The sequence below is a fragment of the Lacerta agilis genome, chromosome 2 (genome assembly GCF_009819535.1).
Source record: "Lacerta agilis isolate rLacAgi1 chromosome 2, rLacAgi1.pri, whole genome shotgun sequence".
NCBI classification, from domain to species: Eukaryota; Metazoa; Chordata; class Lepidosauria; order Squamata; family Lacertidae; genus Lacerta; species Lacerta agilis.
Window position 1 is genome coordinate 117,900,294 of NC_046313.1, and position 24,133 is coordinate 117,924,426.

Here is a 24,133-nt window from a genome sequence, read left to right on the forward strand (position 1 = left end):
TCCATCCCTGCAAAAATGGTTTTATGTTATTTCATATTTTCTTACACAGGAATAATAAAAAGTAATAATAATAATAAACTTTTATTTGTATCCCGCCCTCCCGGGCTGAAGTCGGGCTCAGGGTGGCTAACATCAGATACATAACATTGGTATAAAATCAAACAATAATTAAATTACGTCCTAAAAACATCTCAGAATCAAATTAAAGTCTAATTAGATGGCTTTCCACAGAGTTAGGGTTGGGAACAGTAAGTGCTCCACTGAACTGAAATTTCAGCCTTCACAACATAGGAAAACAGCCAAGTAAACAGCTATTTTGGTGGAGGAGGGTCAAGATATTAACCGATATGCATGAAATTTCATATATAGCTATATAATCTCTAGTATAGTAAGACAAGACCTTTGGAGCAGGCATTTAAAAAAGTTTTTTATGAACTGCCCTAGTAGGGCAGTAATTTTTCCTTGATAATTTAACACCCCCTCCATTATGGAACCTGTAACCTGGGTCGGCCAGCCCCCTACGCCCCCCCTTGCTACACTCCTGCTCACACACTCCTCCCTTTTAACATTAGATTAAAGATTATATCATGCTTACTATTGTGAAATGTTACCTTCATTACTTTAAATACATGTCTAGACAACATTACATACAAACAACAAAAGCTCACATACGCTGCATACATTTAAGATTGATTTCCTGTTACGGATGTGAAAGTAAGTGTCAACTTGGAGAGAAACAGGTTCTACACTCTAAAAAGCGTTTCACAATAACCAAAGCAGATTCCACCCTCCTTCTAAAACATTTCTCTTCTTTGAGTTAATTGATGGCCAGTAGAGTATCCACTCTTACAGCTCTTACGCCTCAGAGTCTTTTGATGGTTTTTAAGACTTCCACTACAACTGAATGTCTATCCCAGGCGTCGGCAAGGTTATCAGGCCATGGGCCGGATCAAGCCCACGGAGTGTCCGTGAGCTGGACATGTACAGCGCAATGCCGGAAATCGCTTCTGAACATGCTGTGGCGTCGGAAATCACATCTGCGCATGCCCAGACGCCGAAAATCGTGCCTGCGCAGAAGCGATTTTCTGCGTCTGGACATGCGCAGACACAATTTCCGGCACCATGCACAGGGGGCTTGCTGAGCGGACGGCTTGGTTGGCGAACGGCTCGTGGGCTGGTGAAACCGCCTTAGTGGGCAGCATCCGGCCCATGGGTCAGAGGTTGCTGACCTCTGCTCTATCCACTTCCCTAGCACTTATATGGTTTCTCCCCTGTATGAGTTTGTTGATGTTTTGTAAGACGTCCACTCCGACTGAAGCTCTTTCCATGCATTGAAATGCTTTCTCCCTTGTGTGAGTCCGTTGATGTTTTCTTAATGTTCCACTTTGAATGAAGCTCTTTCGACACTCCATGCATTTAAATGTTTTCTCCCCCGTGTGAGTCCATTGATGAATTCTAAGTGTTCCACTCTTAGGGAAGCTCTTTCCACACTCCATGCATTTAAATGGTTTCTCCCCCGTGTGAGTCCGTTGATGAATTCTAAGTGTTCCACTCTTAGGGAAGCTCTTTCCACACTCCATGCATTTAAATGGTTTCTCCCCCGTGTGAGTCCGTTGATGAATTCTAAGTGTTCCACTCTTAGGGAAGCTTTTTCCACACTCCATGCATTTAAATGGTTTCTCCCCCGTGTGAGTCCGTTGATGAATTCTAAGTGTTCCACTGTTAGTGAAGCTCTTTCCACACTCCATGCATTTAAATGGTTTCTCCCCCGTGTGAGTCCGTTGATGAATTCTAAGTGTTCCACTCTTAGTGAAGCTATTTCCACACTCCATGCATTTAAAAGGTTTCTCCCCCGTGTGAGTCCGTTGATGAATTCTAAGGTGTCCATTCTGACTGAAGCTCTTTCCACACTCCATGCATTTAAATGGTTTCTCCCCCGTGTGAGTCCGTTGATGAATTCTAAGTGTTCCACTCTTAGTGAAGCTATTTCCACACTCCATGCATTTAAAAGGTTTCTCCCCCATGTGAGTCCGTTGATGAATTCTAAGGTGTCCATTCTGACTGAAGCTCTTTCCACACTCCATGCATTTAAATGGTTTCTCCCCCATGTGAGTCTGTTGATGAATTCTAAGGTGTCCATTCTGACTGAAGCTCTTTCCACACTCCATGCATTTAAATGGTTTCTCCCCCGTGTGAGTCCGTTGATGAATTCTAAGTTTTCCACTGTGAATGAAGCTCTTTCCACACTCCATGCATTTAAATGGTTTCTCCCCCGTGTGAGTCTGTTGATGAATTCTAAGTGTTCCACTCTCAGTGAAGCTCTTTCCACACTGAGTACATTTAAATGGTTTCTCTCCGGTGTGAGTTTGTTGATGTTTTCTAAGTGTTCCACTGTGAATGAAGCTCTTTCCACACTCCATGCATTTAAATGGTTTCTCCCCCGTGTGAGTCCGTTAATGAATTCTAAGGTGTCCATTCTGACTGAAGCTCTTTCCACACTCAATGCATTTAAATGGTTTCTCCCCTGTGTGAGTCCGTTGATGAATTCTAAGCCTTCCACTGTGACTGAAGCTCTTCCCACACTCAATACATTTAAATGGTTTCTCTCCTGTGTGAGTTTGTAATGTGTATCAGGTATGCTATCTGTGTAAATGTATCCCACCGTAATTAAATCCATCTTTCTGTGAACCACCCTGAGACTTCCGGGTATCGGACGGTATATAAATTCAATTAATAATAATAATAATAATAATAATAATTTCTTCATTGTTTTCCTTAAAGAGCTGCTCCCTGCATTGAGGTGCATCTTGTCAACAGCTGAGAGAGTCCCAGAAGTGGCCCAGTTTACGCCTCCTCTTCCTCTGAATCGCCTATAGGCAGAACAATGGCCTCTGAGACACCCTCTGAACAGTCTCTTCTTAAAGGTGGGGTGGAAACAGGAGCTAGGCATCTTCCTCAGGTAGCAAAAGAGCAACGGGAGCAGGGAGGAGGGAAGAGGCAAAGATGGGACCACCCAGCCTCCCTCTGTGTTGAGTCAGGATGGTGGGCATCTAAGAGAAGCTCTGTCTTCTTCCTCTTCTTCTTCCAGGCCCTCTTGTGTTTGAGGTCAGGCCTGCGGAGGATTGGAGTTGGGGGGGGGAGCTGGGAACTACCACGCAGCATTGAAAAAGTGCAAGAAAAAAATCATGATGGTAAAATAATGAACGCTGTAACACCCAATCAGAAACAGACCAATCACAGAACACAATCGCCAGCTACCAGGAAAAAAAAAAAGTTAAAAAAAGTTCCGGATGCCTGCAGTAGCATGGGGAGGAGCGGGAGCTCAAATGGAAAAAACAACAAAACCACAGTACCGATAGTGCCGATAGTGCGAGTGCTAGCCGTGAGGGCTCCTTGTGCCCACTGTGCACGCGTGCCATGGGTTCGCCACCGCTGCTCTAGGGCTCAGTGTTATTTGGGAGTTGGTTTAACTGGATCTTAAGGGCTCTTGAGAAATTTCCCAGGGATCGTGATTGGTATCCGGACCATAACACTATAAATCCAAGGTGCCCACACTCAGCAGGGGGTCGAGGATTATTGTGCAGAGTATTAAGAACTTCATGATGAACTTAGGACCCTGATGAATAGTGAGCAGGTTCTGGGACATAGAGCAGCTCCCTTTCCTGTGAGAAACCACTTTTTATAAAAAGTAAACCCCACAGTTCAACCATATTCTGAGATAATGCTGGTTCATTAATGATTATTAAGGGTTATGAAAGGCTGATGATGCACTACCATTATTTAACATTATTTCATTTGCCTTTCCTAAAAATTTGGAACAAATGGAGGAAGAGAGCATGTATGTGATGATTGATGTGTGTAATATTCCTCTGTTCTCTTCCTAGAAAACAAATATGATTTTCTCCTCGTTCCCCTGGTCGAAAGAAGACAATGGAGAAGACAGTCAAAATTCTGGTGGGCCATGTTCAATAGGAATGACGAAGAAACCATTTAAATACATGGAGTGTGAAAAGAGAGCGGATAAACAATTTGAAAGCATGGAGTGTGGAAAGAGCTTCACTGACAGAGGAACACTTAGAAAACATCAACAAACTCACACAGGAGAGAAACCATTTAAATGTATTGAGTGTGGGAAGAGCTTCAGTCACAGTGGAAGGCTTAGAATTCATCAACGGACTCACACAGGGGAGAAACCATTTAAATGCATGGAGTGTGGAAAGAGCTTCAGTCAGAATGGACACCTTAGAATTCATCAACGGACTCACACGGGGGAGAAACCATTTAAATGCATGGAGTGTGGAAAGAGCTTCATTCACAGTGGAACACTGAGAAAACATCAACAAACTCACACAGGAGAGAAACCATTTAAATGTACTGAGTGTGGAAAGAGCTTCACTGAGAGAGGAAAACTTGCAATTCATCAACGGACTCACACGGGGGAGAAACCATTTAAATGCATGGAGTGTGGAAAGAGCTTCACTGAGAGTGGAACACTTAGAATTCATCAACGGACTCACACGGGGGAGAAACCATTTAAATGCATGGAGTGTGGAAAGAGCTTCATTCACAGTGGAAAACTTAGAATTCATCAACGGACTCACACTGGGGAGAAACCATTTAAATGCATGGAGTGTGGAAACAGCTACAGTCAGAAAGGAAACCTTAGAATTCATCAACTGACTCACATGGGGGAGAAACCATTTAAATGCATGGAGTGTGGAAAGAGCTTCAGTCAGAATGGACACCTTAGAATTCATCAACAGAATCACATGGGGGAGAAACCTTTTAAATGCATGGAGTGTGGAAATAGCTTCACTGAGAGTGGAACACTTAGAATTCATCAACGGACTCACACGGGGGAGAAACCATTTAAATGCATGGAGTGTGGAAAAAGCTTCATTCACAGTGGAAAACTTAGAATTCATCAACGGACTCACACGGGGGAGAAACCATTTAAATGCATGGAGTGTGGAAAGAGCTACAGTCAGAAAGGAAACCTTAGAATTCATCAACGGACTCACACGGGGGAGAAACCATTTAAATGCATGGAGTGTGGAACGAGCTTCACTAAGAGTGGAACACTTAGAATTCATCAACGGACTCACACGGAGGAGAAACCATTTAAATGCATGGAGTGTGGAAAGAGCTTCATTCACAGTGGAACACTAAGAAAACATCAACGGACTCACACGGGGGATAAACCATTTAAATGCATGGAGTGTGGAAAGAGCTACTGTCAGAAAGGAAACCTTAGAATTCATCAACGGACTCACACGGGGGAGAAACCATTTAAATGCATGGAGTGTGGAAAGAGCTTCAGTCAGAATGGACACCTTAGAATTCATCAACGGACTCACACGGGGGAGAAACCTTTTAAATGCATGGAGTGTGGAAATAGCTTCACTGAGAGTGGAACACTTAGAATTCATCAACGGACTCACACGGGGGAGAAACCATTTAAATGCATGGAGTGTGGAAAGAGCTTCACTAAGAGTGGAACACTTAGAATTCATCAACGGACTCACACGGGGGAGAAACCATTTAAATGCCTGGAGTGTGGAGAAAGCTTCCCTAAGAGTGCAACACTTAGAATTCATCAACGGACTCACACGGGGGAGAAACCATTTAAATGCATGGAGTGTCGAAAGAGCTTCATTCAAAGTGGAACATTAAGAAAACATCAACGGACTCACACAAGGGAGAAAGCATTTCAATGCATGGAAAGAGCTTCAGTCGGAGTGGACGTCTTACAAAACATCAACAAACTTATATAGGGGAGAAACCATATAAGTGCTAGGGAAGTGGATAGAGCAGAGGTCAGCAACCTCTGACCCATGGGCCGGATGCGGCCCACGAAGGCGGTTTTACCAGCCCACGAGCCGTTCGCCAACCAAGCCGTCCGCTCCGCAAGCGCCCTGTGCATGGTGCCGGAAATTGTGTCTGCGCATGTCCAGACGCAGAAAATCGCTTCTGTGCAGGCACGATTTTCGGCGTCTGGGCATGCACAGAAGTGGTTTCCGGCGCCACGGCATGCTCAGAAGCGATTTCTGGCATTGCGCTGTGCATGTCCAGCTCACAGACATTCCGTGGGCTTGATCCGGCCCATGGCCGGATAACCTTGCCGACTCCTGGGATAGACATTCAGTTGTAGTGGAAATCATAATAACCATCCAAAGACTCTGAGGAGTAAGAGCTGTAAGAGTGGATACTCTACTGGCCATCAATTCACTCAACGAAGAGAAATGTTTTAGAAGGAGGGTGGAATCTGCTTTGGCTATTGTGAAACGCTTTTTAGAGTGTAGAACCTGTTTCTCTCCAAGTTGACACTTTCTTTCACATCAGTAACAGGAAATCAATCTTAAATTCATGCAGTGTATGTGAGCTTTTGTTGTTTGTATGTAATGTTGTCTAGACATGTATTTAAAGTAATGAAGGTAACATTTCACCATAGTAAGCATGATATAATATTTAATATACTGTGGAAAGGGAGGAGGAGTGTGTGAGCAGGAGCGTAGCAAGGGGGGGGGCGTAGGGGGCTGGCCGACCCAGGTTCCATAATGGAGGGGGTGTCAAATTATCAAGGAAAAATTACTGCCCTACTAGGGCAGTTCATAAAAAAACTTTTTTAAATGCCTGCTCCAAAGGTCTTGTCTTACTATACTAGGGATTATATAGCTATATATGAAATTTCATGCATATCGGTTAATATCTTGACCCTCCTCCACCAAAATAGCTGTTCACTTGGCTGTTTTCCTATGTCGTGGAGGCTGAAATTTCAGTTCAGTGGATCACTTACTGTTCCGAACCCTAACCATGTGGAAAGCCATCTAATTAGACTTTAATTTGATTCTGAGATGTTTTTAGGACGTAATTTAATTACTGTTTGATTTTATACCAGTGGTATGTATCTCAAGTTAGCCACCCTGAGCCCGACTTTGGCCAGGGAGGGCGGGATAGAAATAAAAGTTTATTATTATTATTATTACTTTTTATTATTCCTGTGTAAGAAAATATGAAATAACATAAAACCATTTTTGCAGGGGGGTAATCAATGGGGGGGGTGACAAGAAACTTTCCGCACTGGGTACCACCTGACCTTCCTATGCCTCGGGGGGGGGGGAGAATTTTTTTTTTTGCCCCCGGGTACCAATTTACCTTGCTGCGCCCCTGTGTGTGTCTGGAGTGTTGCTTCTGAATGAGGATGGACTGAGAGTGAGCTGGATATGGTGTTTGGTGGAAGGAGTTGGAAATGTTTGTATCTGGGGATGGAGAGTTGCACAAAGTGGAGCTGAGACTGGGGGTGTCGCTTTGGAAGCAGAGTTAGATTAACATTGTAGCAACAGCAGCATAACCCCCCCTGTTATAATTGCCATAATGGAACCATGAAGAGCCTCATCTATTCTTTTGATATATAGATATATTGTGCATAGATATATTTGGTGGCAGGAGAAATTAAAGGGGTATTTAGTGGCATAACCAGGAAAGGCTCTGTTCCCAGCTGCACGTCTTGCATGAGGAGGGAAGGGGGCACAGGGAAGAAGGGGCCGTTCCAGAGCATCTCAAAGCAATGTGCGGGGGGGGGCACGGTTACACAAGTGTGTGTAGAATGCTGTCCCCAAAAAGACACGGGAGAAACAATATGGATGAGTATAATGTGGAAGGAGGTTCAGGCAGGTCCCCAACCGAGAGTGCTAAATCCACCAGCTGCAAAACTTTTAGCTGAATCTCAAAAAAAACCAGGGCTTTTCCCTTTGCAAAAAAGCTGCAAAACTTTTATCTGATCTTCAAAAAGACAGGGTTTTTCTCTTTGCAAAAAAAGTTGCTAAACTTTTAGCTGATCCTCAAAAAATGGCTTTTAGAGGAGGAAAACCAGGGGGAAAAAATCTGGGTTTCTTCTAAAAACGAGGTGCGCCCTATGGTCCGGTGCGCCCCATGGAATGAAACATGCGGTATTAGAAAAAATACAGGAATTTGGACAGGTATCACATTTTAAATTGAATAAAAATAAGACTAAACTCTTAGTGAATAATGTTTCAGAGGAAGACAAAAAGGAGATGCAGCATAAGACGTGTGTGTGTGTGTTAAATATTTGGGAATATGGTTGACAGCTAAGAATATTAATGTATTTCAAGATAACTGAAAAATTATGTAAACAAAATTCCTTCCAGTAGCACCTTAGAGACCAAATAGGTTTGTTATTGGTATGAGCTTTCGTGTGCATGCACACTTCTTCAGATAACACTGAAACAGAAATCACCAGACCCCATAAAAGGTAAAGGGACCCCTGACCATTAGGTCCAGTCGTGTCCGACTCTAGGGTTGCGGCGTTCATCTCACGTTACTGGCTGAGGGAACCGCCGTACAGCTTCTGGGTCATGTGGCCAGCATGACAAAGCCGCTTCTGGCGAACCAGAGCAGCGCACGGAAACGGCATTTACCTTCCCACCAGAGCGGTACCTATTTATCTACTTGCACTTTGACATGCTTTCGAACTGCTAGGTGGGTAGGAGCAGGGACCGAGCAACAGACGCTCACCCTGTTGCGGGGATTTGAACCAACAACCTTCTGATCAGCAAGCCCTAGGCTCTGTGGTTTAACCCACAGCGCCACCCGTGTCACCACCAGACCCTTATTTGGACAGAAATAAAAAGGATATTAGATATTTGCAGAAGGATGAATTTATCATTATATCTCAAGATTTATCTGGAGAGGGAAGAAACCAAGAATAAAACATAAATTACTAATAAATGTCAAAGATAGAGGAGGTTTCTCTCTACCAGATTTAAGATTATATTATGAAGCATCTTGCATTTGCTGAATCCAGGATTGGATAACTTTAAAATATGTAGATTTGTTAGATTTGGAAGGTCATGATAAAAGTTTGGGAGAAATACAAAGACTTCGTAGAACAGAAAACACCATGATGGCTCAACATCATTGAAAAAAATGAACATAAGGACAAGCTGGCCGACATATAGAGCTGTTAACAGAAATGGGTAATCAATTTAAAGGTTTTGAAGATGTTGGAGAAAACGAAACAGGCTGTTACAATATTTTCAATTAAATGAAACTTTTAAAAATGATAAAAAGAAAGGATTTAGTTGTGATGTATCAAAGTTTCAGAGAGAAATAGTAGAAGATAGTACAAAATTACTGTCAAAAACGTACAATCTGCTTTTGGAGTAGGAAACCAAAGAGGAATGGGACAAATGTGTTATGATAAAATGGGCAAAACGTCTGGAACATAATAGACAGGAAAGGCTTTGAAAAATAGATACGAAATTTACATCATGTACTTTGCTGAAAGAGAATTATATGAAAATGATGTACCGGTGGTACCTAACCCCAGTCAAATTAGCAAAAATATATAGAACAAGATCTAGCAAGTGTTGAAAATGTAAAGAAACAGAGGGTACGTTTTATCATATGTGGTGGAAATGTAAGGTTGTCAAAATAGATTGGGAAATGAGTAAGAATGAATTGGAAAAAATGTTTAAAGTAACCTTTGTTTAAAAACCAAAAGCCTTTTTATTAGGTATTGTAGGACGGAAGGTTCCAAAAGACCAGAATAAATTGATAGCTGCCTGGATACTGTTAGCCCAAAGATGGAAAGAGGAAGAAGTCCCAACCAAAGAAGATTGGCAAGCCAAGTTAATGGATTATGCTGAAATGGCGAAACTAACTGGGAAGCTCAGAAATCAAGAAGACAAGAAATTTAAAAAAGAATGGGAAATGTTAATTATATATTTGCAAAAGTATTGTAAACAGTTTGATATATTGGCAGGATTTTAAGAACACGTGTAATGGTAGAGATAGTATAGAAAATTTGCCGCGCGGGGGGGGGGGGAAGAACTTGGAGTAGAAATGTTATGCAGTTGAAAAGGAAATCTAAAGAACCAGGGGAGGGGCAGGGAGGGAAGTCACGGGATTCGGAGAATCCTATGTTATGGATTTGATTTTGTTTTTGTGTATGTTTTTCTTTTTTGTTATTGTTATTGTTTTTACTTTTGTTACTCTTGTAGAAAATTGAATAAAAATATTACAAAAAAATAAAGAAAAACTTTTATCTAAAATGTACAACTGCACAAGGAAGTCATGGAGGAGAATTACTCAACAAATACCTCCGTGATGATGATGATGATGATGGCATTAAGATTGTGTCAAAGGTATCCTTTTTTTGGAGATGCATTTGATTAGACACCAATGGAATGTGAGGCGTTCTGATAGATAAAGCAATGGTCCATATGTTATTAATCCAAGCCTCTATTGTTTGTGAACAGAGAGCAAATTAATTCTTTAGATTGAAGCCTAGAATATGGGGTCAAATATTGTTATATTAAGGCAAATGCTGGATGAGGGCGGATAGATTGTTTAGTGATTTTAGGGGTCAGATAAAAAACTTTCCCCCAGAAGGTGTGGACCACGGTACACTCCCACCAAACGTGAAAATAGGAATCCGAGACCTTCTGCATGCAAAGCAACTACTCTACCACTGAGCTGCACTCCCCCCACCCCATAACTTTCTCCATCAGCTCCCTCTTTTTACAAAAGGTTTTGTTGTTGTTGTTCAGTCGTTCAGTCGTGTCCGACTCCTTGTGACCCCATGGACCAGAGCATGCCAGGCACACTTACCTTTCACTGCCTCCTGCAGCATCTCATCCTCTGTCGTCCCCTTCTCCTTGTGCCCTCCCTATTCCCCAATATCAGGGTCTTTTCTAGGGAGTCTTCTCGGAAAAGGGTAAAAGGCGGATCTAGATGGATCCTCATGGATCCTCCACATTTTTACAAATAACTCCAAAAAATATAGTGTCAAATCACATCTAGAAGCCACGCCTACAGTCTGGAGTATAAAAAACGGGAATCCAACACTTTGCTGCGCTGTAGCACCACAAAAACATGGATCCGAAGCATGGATCCACATGAATTCATATGATTTTTATATTCAAACAAAATAAAACCACCATGATACTCTAGACCAAATATTAATCTATAGGCAGCACCAAAAAAATCACGTTTCCACTATTCCCTGAGGCCGCAATGGCGCAAAAACATGGTTCTGAAGCACGGATCCTCACGGATCCTCACCCTTTTTGCACTGCGCCACATCAAACTCACCCTCAAATCACACACCATAGCCAGGGGCACCACCTGCACCAAGAAAATCTCAGATCCACCACTTCCTGGCGACACCATGGCCCAAAAACGTGGTTCTGAAGCACGGATCCTCACGGATCCTCACCCTTTTTGCACTGCGCCACACCAAACTCTCCGGCAAATCACACATCATAGCCAGGGGCACAGCCTGCACCACAAAAAACACGGATCCACCGCTTCCTGGCAACACCACGGCCCAAAAACAACAAACAAACAAAATTAAAAATAAGAAACAATTACAATTACTGTATCTGCTTGATTTTGTTGATACCCCTAACAGGTTGCAAATTCAATACACTTGTAAAAGGAAAATACAAATACAGCAATAATAATACAAATAAAGTAAGCAAAATATCGTATCATTAAGCAAAAGAAAAAATCAAATCAAATCAAACTTTATTCACGTAGCCAACAGGCCATTGCGACTAAAAAATACAGATAAAACAGATAAAAATACTGGAGAAAGACTAGTCAGGTACACAAATATATAAAAATACTGATAAATTATATGAAACCCCCAGGCTAAAAGGCCGTTCAAAGGTGGCCTCGTTTGAGTTGTCTGTCAAATTGTGGCCCTTAGTCTCATTGCCCTCTCAATGAATCTGGCGACCTTCTCTGTTGTCTGGATGTTCTGGTCCGCTAACAAATAAAACATTGCGGCCGCTGATGAGCGACCTGGGATGGAAAGTAGGAGGGGAGTAATGATCTCGCTCCTCAGGTCTTTGTACAGGGGGCAGGTCAGAAGAACATGTGACACTGTCTCCAAGTTTCCGTCTCCACATGGGCAGAGTCGTTTCTCCCTGGGGAGTTTCTGATATCGGCCTTCGAGCACGGCAGAGGGTAGTACGTCCAATCTTGCCAACGTAAAAGCACGTCTATACTTTGGGATATTTAAATTATGCAGATAAGATGCCGGGGCATCGAAGTGCGAGGGGGGCAGGTGGGCAAACCATGCACAAAATTTCTTTGTTTTGGCCAAGTTGTTTTGCTGCTCGATATCCATCAGGCGCTGATCAATTAAGCTTTTTGCTTTAGAGGGGCCCAACATTAACAAATGCTGAGCATGTAGACCGCATGAGAGAAGTTTGAGTCTCACCATTTTGAACCATGCGCTTTCGTGGGCATCCCGTATCACCTGGGGCAAGAGTCCTGTTGGATTTTGGTTTAAGCGGAGCCAATAATTAAGAGTTCTTTTCCAGATCTGCGTTTCCACAGATGGGAGACCAGCTTCAAGGCGTAATGCTGCAGTTGGTACACATGATGGAACGGCAAAGATTTGTCTTAAAAAGTTAGATTGAACCGTTTCAAGAAGATTGCATTGGGTCCCCGTCCAGATTTGGGCCCCATATGTTAGCTGCGATAGAGGTTTTGCCTTGAAAACTTCTATGGCTGCTGGAATGTACTTGCCTCCCTTGGTATAGAAAAAGCGGGACAATGTCTTGGCGCTTTGGGTTGCTTTCTCTCTGGCATATTTATACTGTGCGACCCACGACCCCGTAGACTGGAAGACGATGCCCAGGTATTTAAAGGCTTTGACTTGTTCAATTGGTTGATTGTCCATTCTCCAGCTGTGTATTTTGTGTTTTCTCGCGAAAACTACAACCTTGGTTTTCTGGTGGTTCACCACCAACTGCTCTCTCTTGCAGTATGCTGAAAAATCTCTTATCAACCTTTTAAGGCCTATTTTTGTTCGTGATAGTAAAACCGCATCATCTGCGTATAGTAGCGTTGTGATTGGTTTTGCGGCTAAATTGGGGGCATGATATTCCGGGGCTGCTAGGCATTTGATCACATCGTTAATGTATAGGTTAAATAAGGCTGGGGCCAAAATGCATCCTTGTCTAACCCCTCTGGAAACTGGGATTGGCCTGTGAGTTGTCCATTCGGAGCAGTTCTAACGTACAGCTTGGAGTCTTCATATAGGCCACAAATTAGAAATAATAGCCTTTTATCCATGTTAGTTTTATTTAGTTTTGCCCAAAGTTTGACTCGTGAGATTGAGTCGAACGCAGCCTTCAGATCGACGAAGGCTGCATATAACACCCCCTGCGTTTTCTTAGCATATTTATCTATTAGATGTGCTAAGATAAAACAATGGTCTATAGTCGATCTGTGTTGTCTGAATCCCGCTTGTTTCTCCGCCAGGATCGCCTCAGACTCCATCCAACTAGTAAGTTTGATCTCGAGATGTTTGGCATATAATTTGCTGGGTATGGGAAGCAGGCTGATGGGTCTATAGTTCATCGGGTTGGACGTATAGATTGGAATAATTATTGCCTCAGCCCAGCAATCTGGATATGAGCCTGTTAAGTCGATATGTGAGAATATCGCCGCCAGTAGGGGAGCCCACCAGCCGATGTTATTCTTCAGAAGTTCTGGCGGAATGTAATCTATGCCAGGGGCTTTATTGTTTTTGAGTTGTGCTATTAAATCTGCAAAAGAAAAATAACATAGAAAGAAAGAAAAGAAAGAAAAAAGAAAAGGAAAAAAACCAAAAATTAAGAAGAAAAAAACAATACCAGCAAATTTCCCAAACCCATCCGACTTCCTATCAAGCCCAACTGTATAATTCACTCTTATCTATGAGTATAGTTCAACACATTTGAATGTCTTCTTATATATCTTTATCATACTGTAATATCAACTGGTACCCAATTTTCAATTCATATCAATCTTTCTACTTCCAAGGTTACTGAAAAGCTGGCATAACTATCCGACCCCTACTATATTTCTGAACACATATTATCTATCTAGCCCAATTTTCTTGAAACTTTTGTTTTGATCCACCTCTGAGAGTGTTAGTTAACTAAGCCATTTCGGCAAACTCTTGTAGTTTGTTGTGCTACTCTATTATCGAAGGTGGTTCTGGTTCTTTCCACCTTTTTGCTATTAAAATTCATGCTGCCACTGTGGCATACAGAAAGACCTCTCTTAATTTGCTTGGGACCACCAGCCCTTCCTTCAAGTTTGTGTCCCATACTTTGGGGGGCATGTCACTTCCAAGTCTCAATGACAAATCATTCTTTGGTTGAATTCCGCTGTAATTAGGCTGACCACTTCTCTTGATAGATCAAAAGGCAAACATTAAGCAAACATTTGAACCCACCTTCTCCAGTTCCCAGCAGCCTCTATGACCAAGGGTCAGTGTCAGGAATGAGCCAGCTCCTAGTGAAACTTTACAGCCTGCTGGAGAACAGAGGGAGTTGGATCTGCAGCAGGCTGAACAGCGGCCAGTGCCCAGTGCGATTCCCACAGGCATTGGAATGCTGGTTGCCAAGGGAATGACCGAGAGCAGGCTGGAAGATCTCTGGAAGATCAATTAGGTGCGAACAGGCAAGGAGATAGTCTGTCAGAACAGCAAGAGGTTGCAGCTAAGCCAGTAAGTCCAAAAAGCAGGCGAATGGGAGGGTTGCTAGACAGGAAGCAAAATGAGGTGCAAGGGGCGATGGTTCAATATATTCTGTAAACACCAGTGGCTCCCCATCTGTGGAATGCTCTCACCAGGGAAGTTCACCTGGTGCCTTCATTATACACCTTTAGGCACTTGGCAAAAACATTCCTTTTTAACCAGTCCTTTGGTTTATCTGATCAACATCCTATGCTCTTTTGGGGGGAGGGTGTTATTGGGTTATATATATGGAGATATATATATATATATATATATATATATATATATATATATATATATATATATATATATATATAGTTTTATTGTGGTTTTTATGTTGATCTTTTCTGTGAACAGCCCCAAGACCTCGGGTATAGGGCGGTATATAAATTCAATGAAGAAGGAGGAGGAGGAGAGCTTGGATTTGATATCCCGCTTTATCACTACCCAAAGGAGTCTCAAAATGGCAAACATCCTATGCCCTTTTGAAATGTGGGGCTTGGAGGCGGCAGGTTATTGGTTTGTTGTTTTTATTTTGATTATATATTTTGTGGTTTTATATTTTGTCTTTGTTTTGTGAACCACACTGAGACCTCCAGGTTTTGGACGGTATATGAATTCAAATTAATAATAATAATAATAATAATATGTTTAAAAAAATCAGAGACACCATTAATGGAATCTTTTAAGGAGTTGGAGATGGTGTTTATAAGTGGTCCATGTTTCACAAGCATACAGTAAGTTGGTAGTACAATAGCTTTGCAAACAAGCATTTTGAGAGCCAGTTTGGTGTAGTGGTTAAGAGCAGCAGACTCGTAATCTGGGGAACCGGGTTCGTGTCTGCACTCCTCCACATGCAGCTGCTGGGTGACCTTGGGCTAGTCACACTTCTCTGAAGTCTCTCAGCCCCACTCACCTCACAGAGTGTTTGTTGTGGGGGAGGAAGGGAAAGGAGAATGTTAGCCGCTTTGAGACTCCTTCGGGTAGTAAAAAGCGGGATATCAAATCCAAACTCTTCTTCTTCTTCTTCTTTTGTCTTCCCTGTGAATGTCCCAGTCCTCAAACACTCTGCACTTCAGTTGGGAGAAAGCTGCACTTGCAGAGCTCAGGCGATGCTGGATTTCAGCATCAATGTCAGCCCTTGTGGAAAGATAACTACCCAAGTAGGAGAAGTTACACCATTGAGTTGTTTTGGGCTTGTTGGTGCAACACTTTGGTTTTCTGGATGTTGAGTGATAGGCCAAGCTTTCCATGAGCTTCTGTGAAGATATTTAGGATGGTTTGGAGGTCATCCTCTGAGTGTGCACACACTACGTTGTCATCAGCATACCAAAGCTCTATAACAGAAGTTACAGTATGGTAATCTTACTCTTTGCTTTCAGCCTACTCAGATTAAAGAGCATTCCATGTGTTCGATATATGATTTCTACTCTGGGAGTTGACGCAGTAGACTTACATGGGCCAAAGAAAAAGAAAGGCAAGTTTGGCTGAATTTTATTTGGTCACAAGTGTCCAGAAGCTGCGTCAAGCCAAAGGCCCATTATGGTATCCTCTTTTCACAGTGGCCAGTCAGATGCCCCCAAGGGAAGCATTTCCCCCCCAAAAATTACTTCTGACTGTATTTACAGTCAAGTATTATTCCATATTACTGGTGACAATAATAATAAAGTATTATATTTAGCTTATTGTTTTCAAGTGCTCCTTCATGTTCAGATCTGGCCACAGTATAATAATGTAGCACTTGGGAATGAAGAGGCACCCCAGAAGCCCAGCACTGGAAGTCAAGATGGACCTGCACAGCTACCATGAATTTTCAGGGAATTTTCAGGGAATGGCTTTTCCCACATGTGAGGTTATGGGAACTGTGGTAACCACATCTTTGCCCCACCATATACATGAGTAGCTGCAGTTACAGGTGGGTAGCTGTGTTGGTCTGCCACAGTCAAAACAAAATAAAAAATTCTTTCCAGTAGTAGCACCTTAGAGAACAAACTTAGTTGGTCTCTAAGGTGCTACTGGAAAGAATTTTTTATATTGTTATGACTAGCTGCACAGTGCAGTCAAAATTCTGGTGTGGACTTCTAACTCTACAGTTCTATGATATCACCAGAGCTAAGAATCAAATATCATATTTAGCTTTTTCTGGTCTTTCTCATGTTCAAATCAGGCCTCAGTATAATGATGAAGCATTTGGGAATGAAGATGCAGCCCAGAAGCCCAGCACTGGAGGCCAAGATGGAGAAAACCTGCACGGCTACCATGAATTTCCCCTTGGTGCTCAGGTAAGTGGGCACAAAGGACACCCAAACACTGCAGAAGACCAGCATGCTGAAGGTGATCAGCTTGGCTTCGTTGAAGGACCCGGGAAGCTTCCTGGCTAGAAAAGCCACCGTGAAGCAGATGGCAGCCAGGAAGCCCATGTAGCCGAGGGCAACATAAAACATGGCCACCGACCCTTCGTTACATTTCAGGATGATCTCCCAAGGCTGGGAGTGCATGTCAGAGTCAGGGAAAGGAGGAGATGTCCCCAGCCACATCGTGCCGATGAGAACTTGTACACTGGAACAGGAAATGACAATGGAGTTGGCCAAACTCTTCCCCAGCCATCTTCTCACCCTGCTCCCTGGCTTTGTGGCCAGGAAGGCCAGCACCACAGTGATGGTTTTTGCCAAGACGGAAGAGACAGCAACTGAGAAGATGGTGCTGAAGGCTGTTTGTCGGAGAAGGCAGGTCGCTTTTCTTGGCTGGCCGATGAAGAGGAAGGAGGACAAAAATGAGAGAAGGAGGGAGATGAGGAGGATGTAGGAGAGGTCTCTATTGTTGGCTTTGACTATTGGAGTTTCTTTGTATTTAATGAAGATTCCTAACACAAAGCCTGTGGTTAAGGATAAGAAGAGAGCAAGGGAAGACAGGAGGCTCCCCAAACATTCTTCATAGGACAGGAAGGTAAATATTTTGGGGACACATTGATTTCGGTCCTCATTTGGATGGTGATCTTCTGGACATTTGGTGCATTTGTCAGCATCTGCAGAGAGAAAGAGACTTCAGTATTCTAACATCAGTTGTACACCAAGCTGGGCCTATGGGAAGACATGCATATGGAAGAGATAAAAAAGAACACAGTTTTGTTGGGAAAGAGAGAGGCAAAAGTTCACTGGCAAAAACATCTCGATCCATGGTCTCATCCACTAAAATAGATCTTGTGGAGCATGGCTAGAAAAGCTTGGCCTATGAGATATTTCAGAACCGCTTCTACTAAGTGTAAACTGGTGCTGGGAACCTCTGGCCACAGGATTAAACATAGGTCAGCAGGTCACCCCATTTGGTGATGCTACTTTTTGAGTTGTGTGATGGGTAAGGTCTCAAAGTCATCATCGTGAGCTTCAGGAATGTAGAATTTCACTGTCCATCAGCTGATGACTGGTGCATGCATGTATTGGTCAAGTAGGAGGATGTGCTTTCCCCCAGTTCAAACTGCCTACCCCTCCTAGTGCTGCTCTTTGAACCTCCAAAAACCCAAGAGGCATTCCACTCATGGGATGCCATTACAAAACATCGTGTTTAGGCTGGCTCAAACCTTTGCCCCATCCTCCCAGGTAAGACTGTTTTCTCTGAGGTCTTGGCCTACCTTCCTGAGTGGAGATGGTCCCGTCTGAGCAGGGAGTGCAATCATAGCAGCACGGCGGCTTCCCTTCCTGAATCTTCTTGGCGTATCCAGAGAGACAGCTCTGTGAGCATCTTGAACAAGGCATAGTCTAGGCACAAAGTGAAGCAGGAGCGTCAATGGAAAAGTGTTAGGGGCATTTGTGCTTTTTGGAAACAGATCGCTGTGTTTTGGTAGGATTCTGGAAAACATATATTTGCTTCCAATGGCCATGAGTGACCCCAGGCCCTATTTTGGCAGGTGATTAATAATTGCCAGCTCTGGTTAATATTTGTGGGTGGGTTCAGGTTGTCCCTACAGGAAATACATAGGCCACCCTGAATTTAACTATTTTCATGCTGTCCTCTGGATATTCTGAACAGATTGGGAAGACCTTACATTTGGAAAAGCTATTTTATTGTGCTTTGGAAAGTCTGTTATTCACTGTGAAATCTTATACATGCTTACTCAAGAAGCTGTTCCATTCATCTCAATGACTTAGCTCTAGGGAAGTGTCAGTAAAATTACAGTCAAAGTCTCATATGTGCTATTCAACAAGCTATTAGAGACTAGCAGATGCCATAGGTAATCAAACCACACATATAATTTCCCCATACCTTGTTAAAGACCAAGGGCCAGACAATTGCTTCTCGGTTGATGGTCAGCTTTAGATCTTTGGATGCCTGTTTCTCTATTTCTCCAATCTTCACTCTGCCATGAGAGGCATTAGGAAACAGCACCCAATTCACAATATCGAAGTCAATGGCCAGCACCCCATTCTCATCTAAGTACTGTCCATCAGCTGAAGTATTAGAATAGAGATGCACTTCTTTCAAGAATGGATGGAGCTACAACGACAGAGAAACTCCAGCACTCAGAGAACATGAAACCGTTTTGGATAATTCACTTCCTCTGTCAGTCAGTCAATGTAGGCAATATTACTTTTTAGACCAATGATCTGACTCATTTTAAGGCACCTTCCTATGTTCCTAATATCGTGATTCCAGAGCTGGGACAATGAAGAGTAGTTTGGAAAAGGAAAAGGACATACCTGCCATGGCTGAATCTTTTGAAGTCCCAACAGGTCTCCTCCACCCATCATTGACATCCGCTTTGATCTGGATGAATATGCTGCATTCAAGGCCTGAGCCACAGCTAGGATACTGAAGTAATGAACATAGCTATCTTGGGAATGAACTAGTTCAATAAATTTCTGCTCCATCATCACATTCTCTGTCTCCCTGCATCTTTTCCAACCTCTCACAGACAAGGCATGTTTTGAATATGAACAATCAAATTCTTCTTGCCAAAGATCCAAAATAGCAGGGAATGTTGGTTCGGAGTAGTCCTTTTTTGTCGTTTTTTTGGTCTTCATGACAAAGGACAAAGAACCATGGGCATACCGGAAGGATTCCGTCTCATAGAACAAGATTGTGTTCTCAAGAGCGGTGATTATCCAGACTTTCCCCCCAGTTTCTATCCTTTCAAGTAAGGTTTGTACCTCCATGACTGTAAAAAGTCCATATTGAGAGTCTGTACAGTAAACAAATACATTGACTTGTCTCCATGTGGCAGGGGCTTCCTGGGGTATCCACAGCCAGGTTGGTAGTAGTACTCTTTTTGTGAAGGCTACACAAATTTCCCTTTTGTTCATCAGAGGTGTCAAGGTACTCAGGAATCTTTCTCCATTGTCATTGTCTGGAGCAAAGAGACCAACCCACGTCCACCTGAAATGCAAGAGGAGCTGGATAATTCCCGGGTACTGAGTTTCTTCCTTTGAGACCATCTGGTAGATAAAAGGGGACTGGACTTCATCATGAAGAACAAAGCCATAACTGAGCTGTTAAAGAAAGGAAACTGGTGTTTTGTTTCTCAGGACAAAGATTGGATACCTCTGTGTGAATTAAATTAAATTAAATTAAATATGGTGACCTACGGTATTTAATTAGCATAAACATATATATTAGCATTAGCATATATATGCAGATTATTTATCACCTAATGGTAATTGTCTCTAAGCAGTTTAGAAAAATACAATATAACAAAATTATGAATGCAAAAGTCTAAAATCAAACTCCCATTAAAATGTGTCCTGCAAAACAATAAAGCCTTCAGTAGGTCTGGGAGGTCAGTCCACAATTACACCCAGAGGGGTTTCTACATCGTGCACAGCTCCCCCAGATTGAAATCCTATGAACAAATAGAGTTGTGTGTTATCAGCATGGACTGCAGCTTTAGCACTGTTTTCCAATCGTCCCTTTTGAATATGACCCCTGCATCTCCAACACCTTTTTCTGAACTTTTTCCAATTCTATAATACACTGTTTGAGGTGTGTCAAAAACCAATGTGAGCAGTCTTCCAAATGCAGTGGCCCCATAGGTTTGTATATTATGAGACTGACAGTTTTATTTTTAATTCCTTTCCTGGTGGAATTTGCTTTTACATGACTGCTGTACACTGAGGGAACACCTGCATTGACCTATCTACCAAGACCCCGTAGTCTCATTTCTGTTCAGTCAATGCCAGTTCAGAACCCAGGAGCAAACATGTGAAATTAACGTTGTTTCCCCCCTCAGCGTGCATAAATTGCATTTGCCTTTTTATTTGGAGAAGTTATTTTGAAGCGCTTCACAATCTGTTTTTTGTTTAACAATCTAGAACAATTCAGCATCATCAGCAAACTTGGCCATCTCACTCTTCACTCCTAAATCCAGATCAGTCTTGATACCAATTCTTGAGATACTCCACATTCAACATCCCTCTTTTTCAGAGAAATTCCATTCACCTTGTGGGTGGGTGGCAGTTGGGGCGCCAAGTCGCTCATTGCTGGTGTCGTGCCATTTCAGTCTCCATTAGCCAGAGATTCCTTGGTGGAGACAGATTCACACATCCATTCTCTTCAGTAGGTTCAAACAAAGGGCACACACCCAAACATGGATGTCTCCCAGATTAACATAGGCACAGACCTCTAATACTATCTCTTTCATGTGACTGAACCAGCAGACATACAGTTCCATGATGCAACCCCATTAATGATTAAACTAGCAAGCTCTTCTTCAGCTTCATTCCAACCATGCCTCATGGTATACAATAAAGTCACACTACAAATTTAGTTCCCATTTCAATGTACATTAAACAATTTTATTTTAGCAGTTCCTGGAGCTGTAAGAAGAGGTGGAGGCCGCATGGAACAGTGGAGGAAATCTTTCCCATGCCAAGCTGAATATCACTAACAACACTTGAAAGTGCCAATTTCTGGCACGGCAAAATTTATGTAGCAATGTGCTACAGAGGCTGCAACTGGTTTTGGGGTGGGGAGGGAGCATTAAAATAAATTGCACTAAGCTAAGCATACCATCACCTCCTGGCAAATAGAAGGGGAAGAAATGGAGGCAGTGAGAGATTTTACTTTCTTGGGTTCCATGATCACTGCAGATGGTGACAGCAGTCACGAAATTAGAAGACGCCTGCTTCTTGGGAGAAAAGCAATGACAAACCTAGACAGCATCTTAAAAAGCAAAGACATCACCTTGCTGACAAAGGTCCGTATAGTTAAAGCTATGGTTTTCCCAGTAGTAATGTATGGAAGTAAGAGCTGGACCATAAAGAAGGCTGACTGCCGAAGAATTGATGTTTTTGAATTATGGTGCTGGGGGAAACTCTTGAGAGTCCCATGGACTGCAAAAAGATCAAACTTATCCATCCTTAAAGAAATCAACCCTGAGTGCTCACTGGAAGGACAGATCCTGAAGTTGAGGCTCCAGTACTTTGGCCACCTCATGAGAAGAGAAGACTCCCTAGAAAAGACCCTGATGTTGGGAAAGATGGAGGGCACAAGGAGAAGGGGACGACAGAGGACGAGATGGTTGGACAGTGTTCTCGAAGCGACTAGCCTGAGTTTGGCCAAACTGCGGGAGGCAGTGGAAGACAGGAGTGCCTGGCGTGCTCTGGTCCATGGGGTCATGAAGAGTCGGACACGACTGAACAACAACAAATTTAGTTCCCATTTCAATGTACATTAAACAATTTTATTTTAGCAGTTGATGGAGCTGTAAGAAGAGATGGCGGCCGCATGGAACAGTGGAGGAAACCTTTCCCATGCCAAGCTGAATATCACTAACAGCACTTGAAAGTGCCAATTTCTGGCAGGGCAAAATTTATGTAGCAATGTGCTACAGGGGCTGCAACTGGTTGGGAGGCAGGGAGCAATAAAATAAATTGCACTAAGCTAGGCATACCTTGCTTTTATACTTGCAATGTAATAATAGTGTACAAATCAGAAAACTTTATATTTATAATGTAAAACATGGATTGGGGAAAGTTGAAGGATGAGGTGAAGGTACAAAACCAGAGTCGGATAGGAAGGAAGTCACAATACTTGGTGGAGTATTTGTAGGTGTATTTGATTTAAGGATGTTTTGTTTAAGCATGTTTCTTTCTGCAATATTGAAAACAAAATAATTTTTTTTTTAAAAAAAAGCATACCTTGCTTTTCTTATGAAATGGCAAAAGTTGCTGGGTATGTTAGACTCGAAACCAATTCTTACCTGTGGTATCTTGTAGATGCCCAACATGCTTGCAATGTGCATGGAGATGTCGGTTTCACCCCCTTCAATGACAGCTAGAAGGTTTCCCCGTCCTCCGCAGCTGTAGTTTGGAAGATTGATTTTCCCACCAGCAAGCAGGTCTGTCAAGGCATCAGAGGTTATTCTTCCCTCGAAAAAGGTATCATAGATGCTGTAGCCCAGGGTGATGTTGGGTAAGAGCCTGGGGTTACGATTGATCTCCTGAACGGTAAGTGAGAAGGAAAGAACGTGCCAGTTCCTCCCATTCATCAAACTACAAAAAGGTGTGTCACATAATCACCCACCATTCAGTGAAAATGAGTCACAAAGTTGTTTGTATAAATAAATCAAGGCAAACTTTAAAGAAGGCCAGTAAGTAGGGCAATGTGGGGCTCAGGTGTGTCTCCAGTATCTATGCAAAGGAGGAGGATGGAGGCCCATGTTCTGGTAACCTCCTTAGCAATCTGACCAGTTCTGTGTCTCCTAGCTGTCACTGTATCAAAAGACCACTCTAGGAATTATATATCTCACAAAAACTGGTAGTGAGTCAAACCTAGGACACTAATTCTGTGGATAAACGTCTAGAAGATTATTGCAGGTTGAAATTAGGAAGCTTCCCATTATGCATGCAAAGTGACATGGCCTGAGCATTCAGGCTTCCACAGTGTTTCATGAGAAACAATGAGACAACTACAGAAAACTGTGACTCAAACACACTTCACAGCTTTTTTAGCTTATAGAAAACGTTTACTTTAGACAGCATGACTTATTTTTTTAAATACTTAAATTATAGTGTAAAGCACATTGAAACACTGCTTTTCACCCAGTAAAGTGAAGTACAGAAAACCTTTAATAAACCAATGGAACAAATAACAGGTCACCATACAATGACATTATTGTTTAGACTGCCAGGAAAAATTCATCCTAGCTTCAGTCAGTTTCATCTCGCAGGTTTAAGAGCGAAAGTGGTGTGTGTTGATGGACGGATGGATGCCAGCAATACTCCAACTCAGATTTTGCAGTTGTATTTGATTCCAGTGGGTGAGATGCTCACTTAATCTTCAAACAACATATATAGTGATTTATCAGTACGGCAAGAGAATTGGAGAGTAGTTTAGGAAGAAGGAATATGCCAACACGCCATTACTTACTTCTCAAAATCGCTTACTGGGGTGCTGGAAAAGCTGAAGGGAGGTTGACTTCCAATTAATCTTGAAGATATAATTCCACTAATGAGGTGGTCTCTTTCCTGGTAATAATTCACAGCCATATTTCTATCCTTGATAAGATTCAGTGGACATTTTGCCCTCTGTTGCATCCCATGGGTTGCAAGAGGCAACAAAACAAGCAGTGTTATAATAATCATCAACATTTGGGGTCTG

At 42.5% G+C, this 24,133-nt stretch overlaps 2 protein-coding genes across 2 annotated transcripts in view; one reads left to right on the forward strand and one right to left on the reverse strand.

Annotated features, from left to right (window-relative positions):
* Window positions 1-1,346: 1,346 nt before the first annotated feature.
* The window catches only part of LOC117042200 (oocyte zinc finger protein XlCOF6-like), a gene marked incomplete at its 3' end in the record, with an annotated part of 114,708 nt that continues 91,921 nt past the window's right edge, over window positions 1,347-24,133 (reverse strand). The window contains 1 exon segment of the mRNA XM_033141725.1: window positions 1,347-2,616. Coding sequence (XP_032997616.1) covers window positions 1,347-2,616 — 1,270 coding nt within the window.
* On the forward strand, window positions 3,883-5,708 carry LOC117042211 (oocyte zinc finger protein XlCOF6-like; the record flags this gene model as incomplete). Its single annotated transcript, XM_033141739.1, has 1 exon — window positions 3,883-5,708. A coding segment is annotated over exon 1 (1,815 nt), but the record flags the coding sequence as incomplete, so codon positions are not given.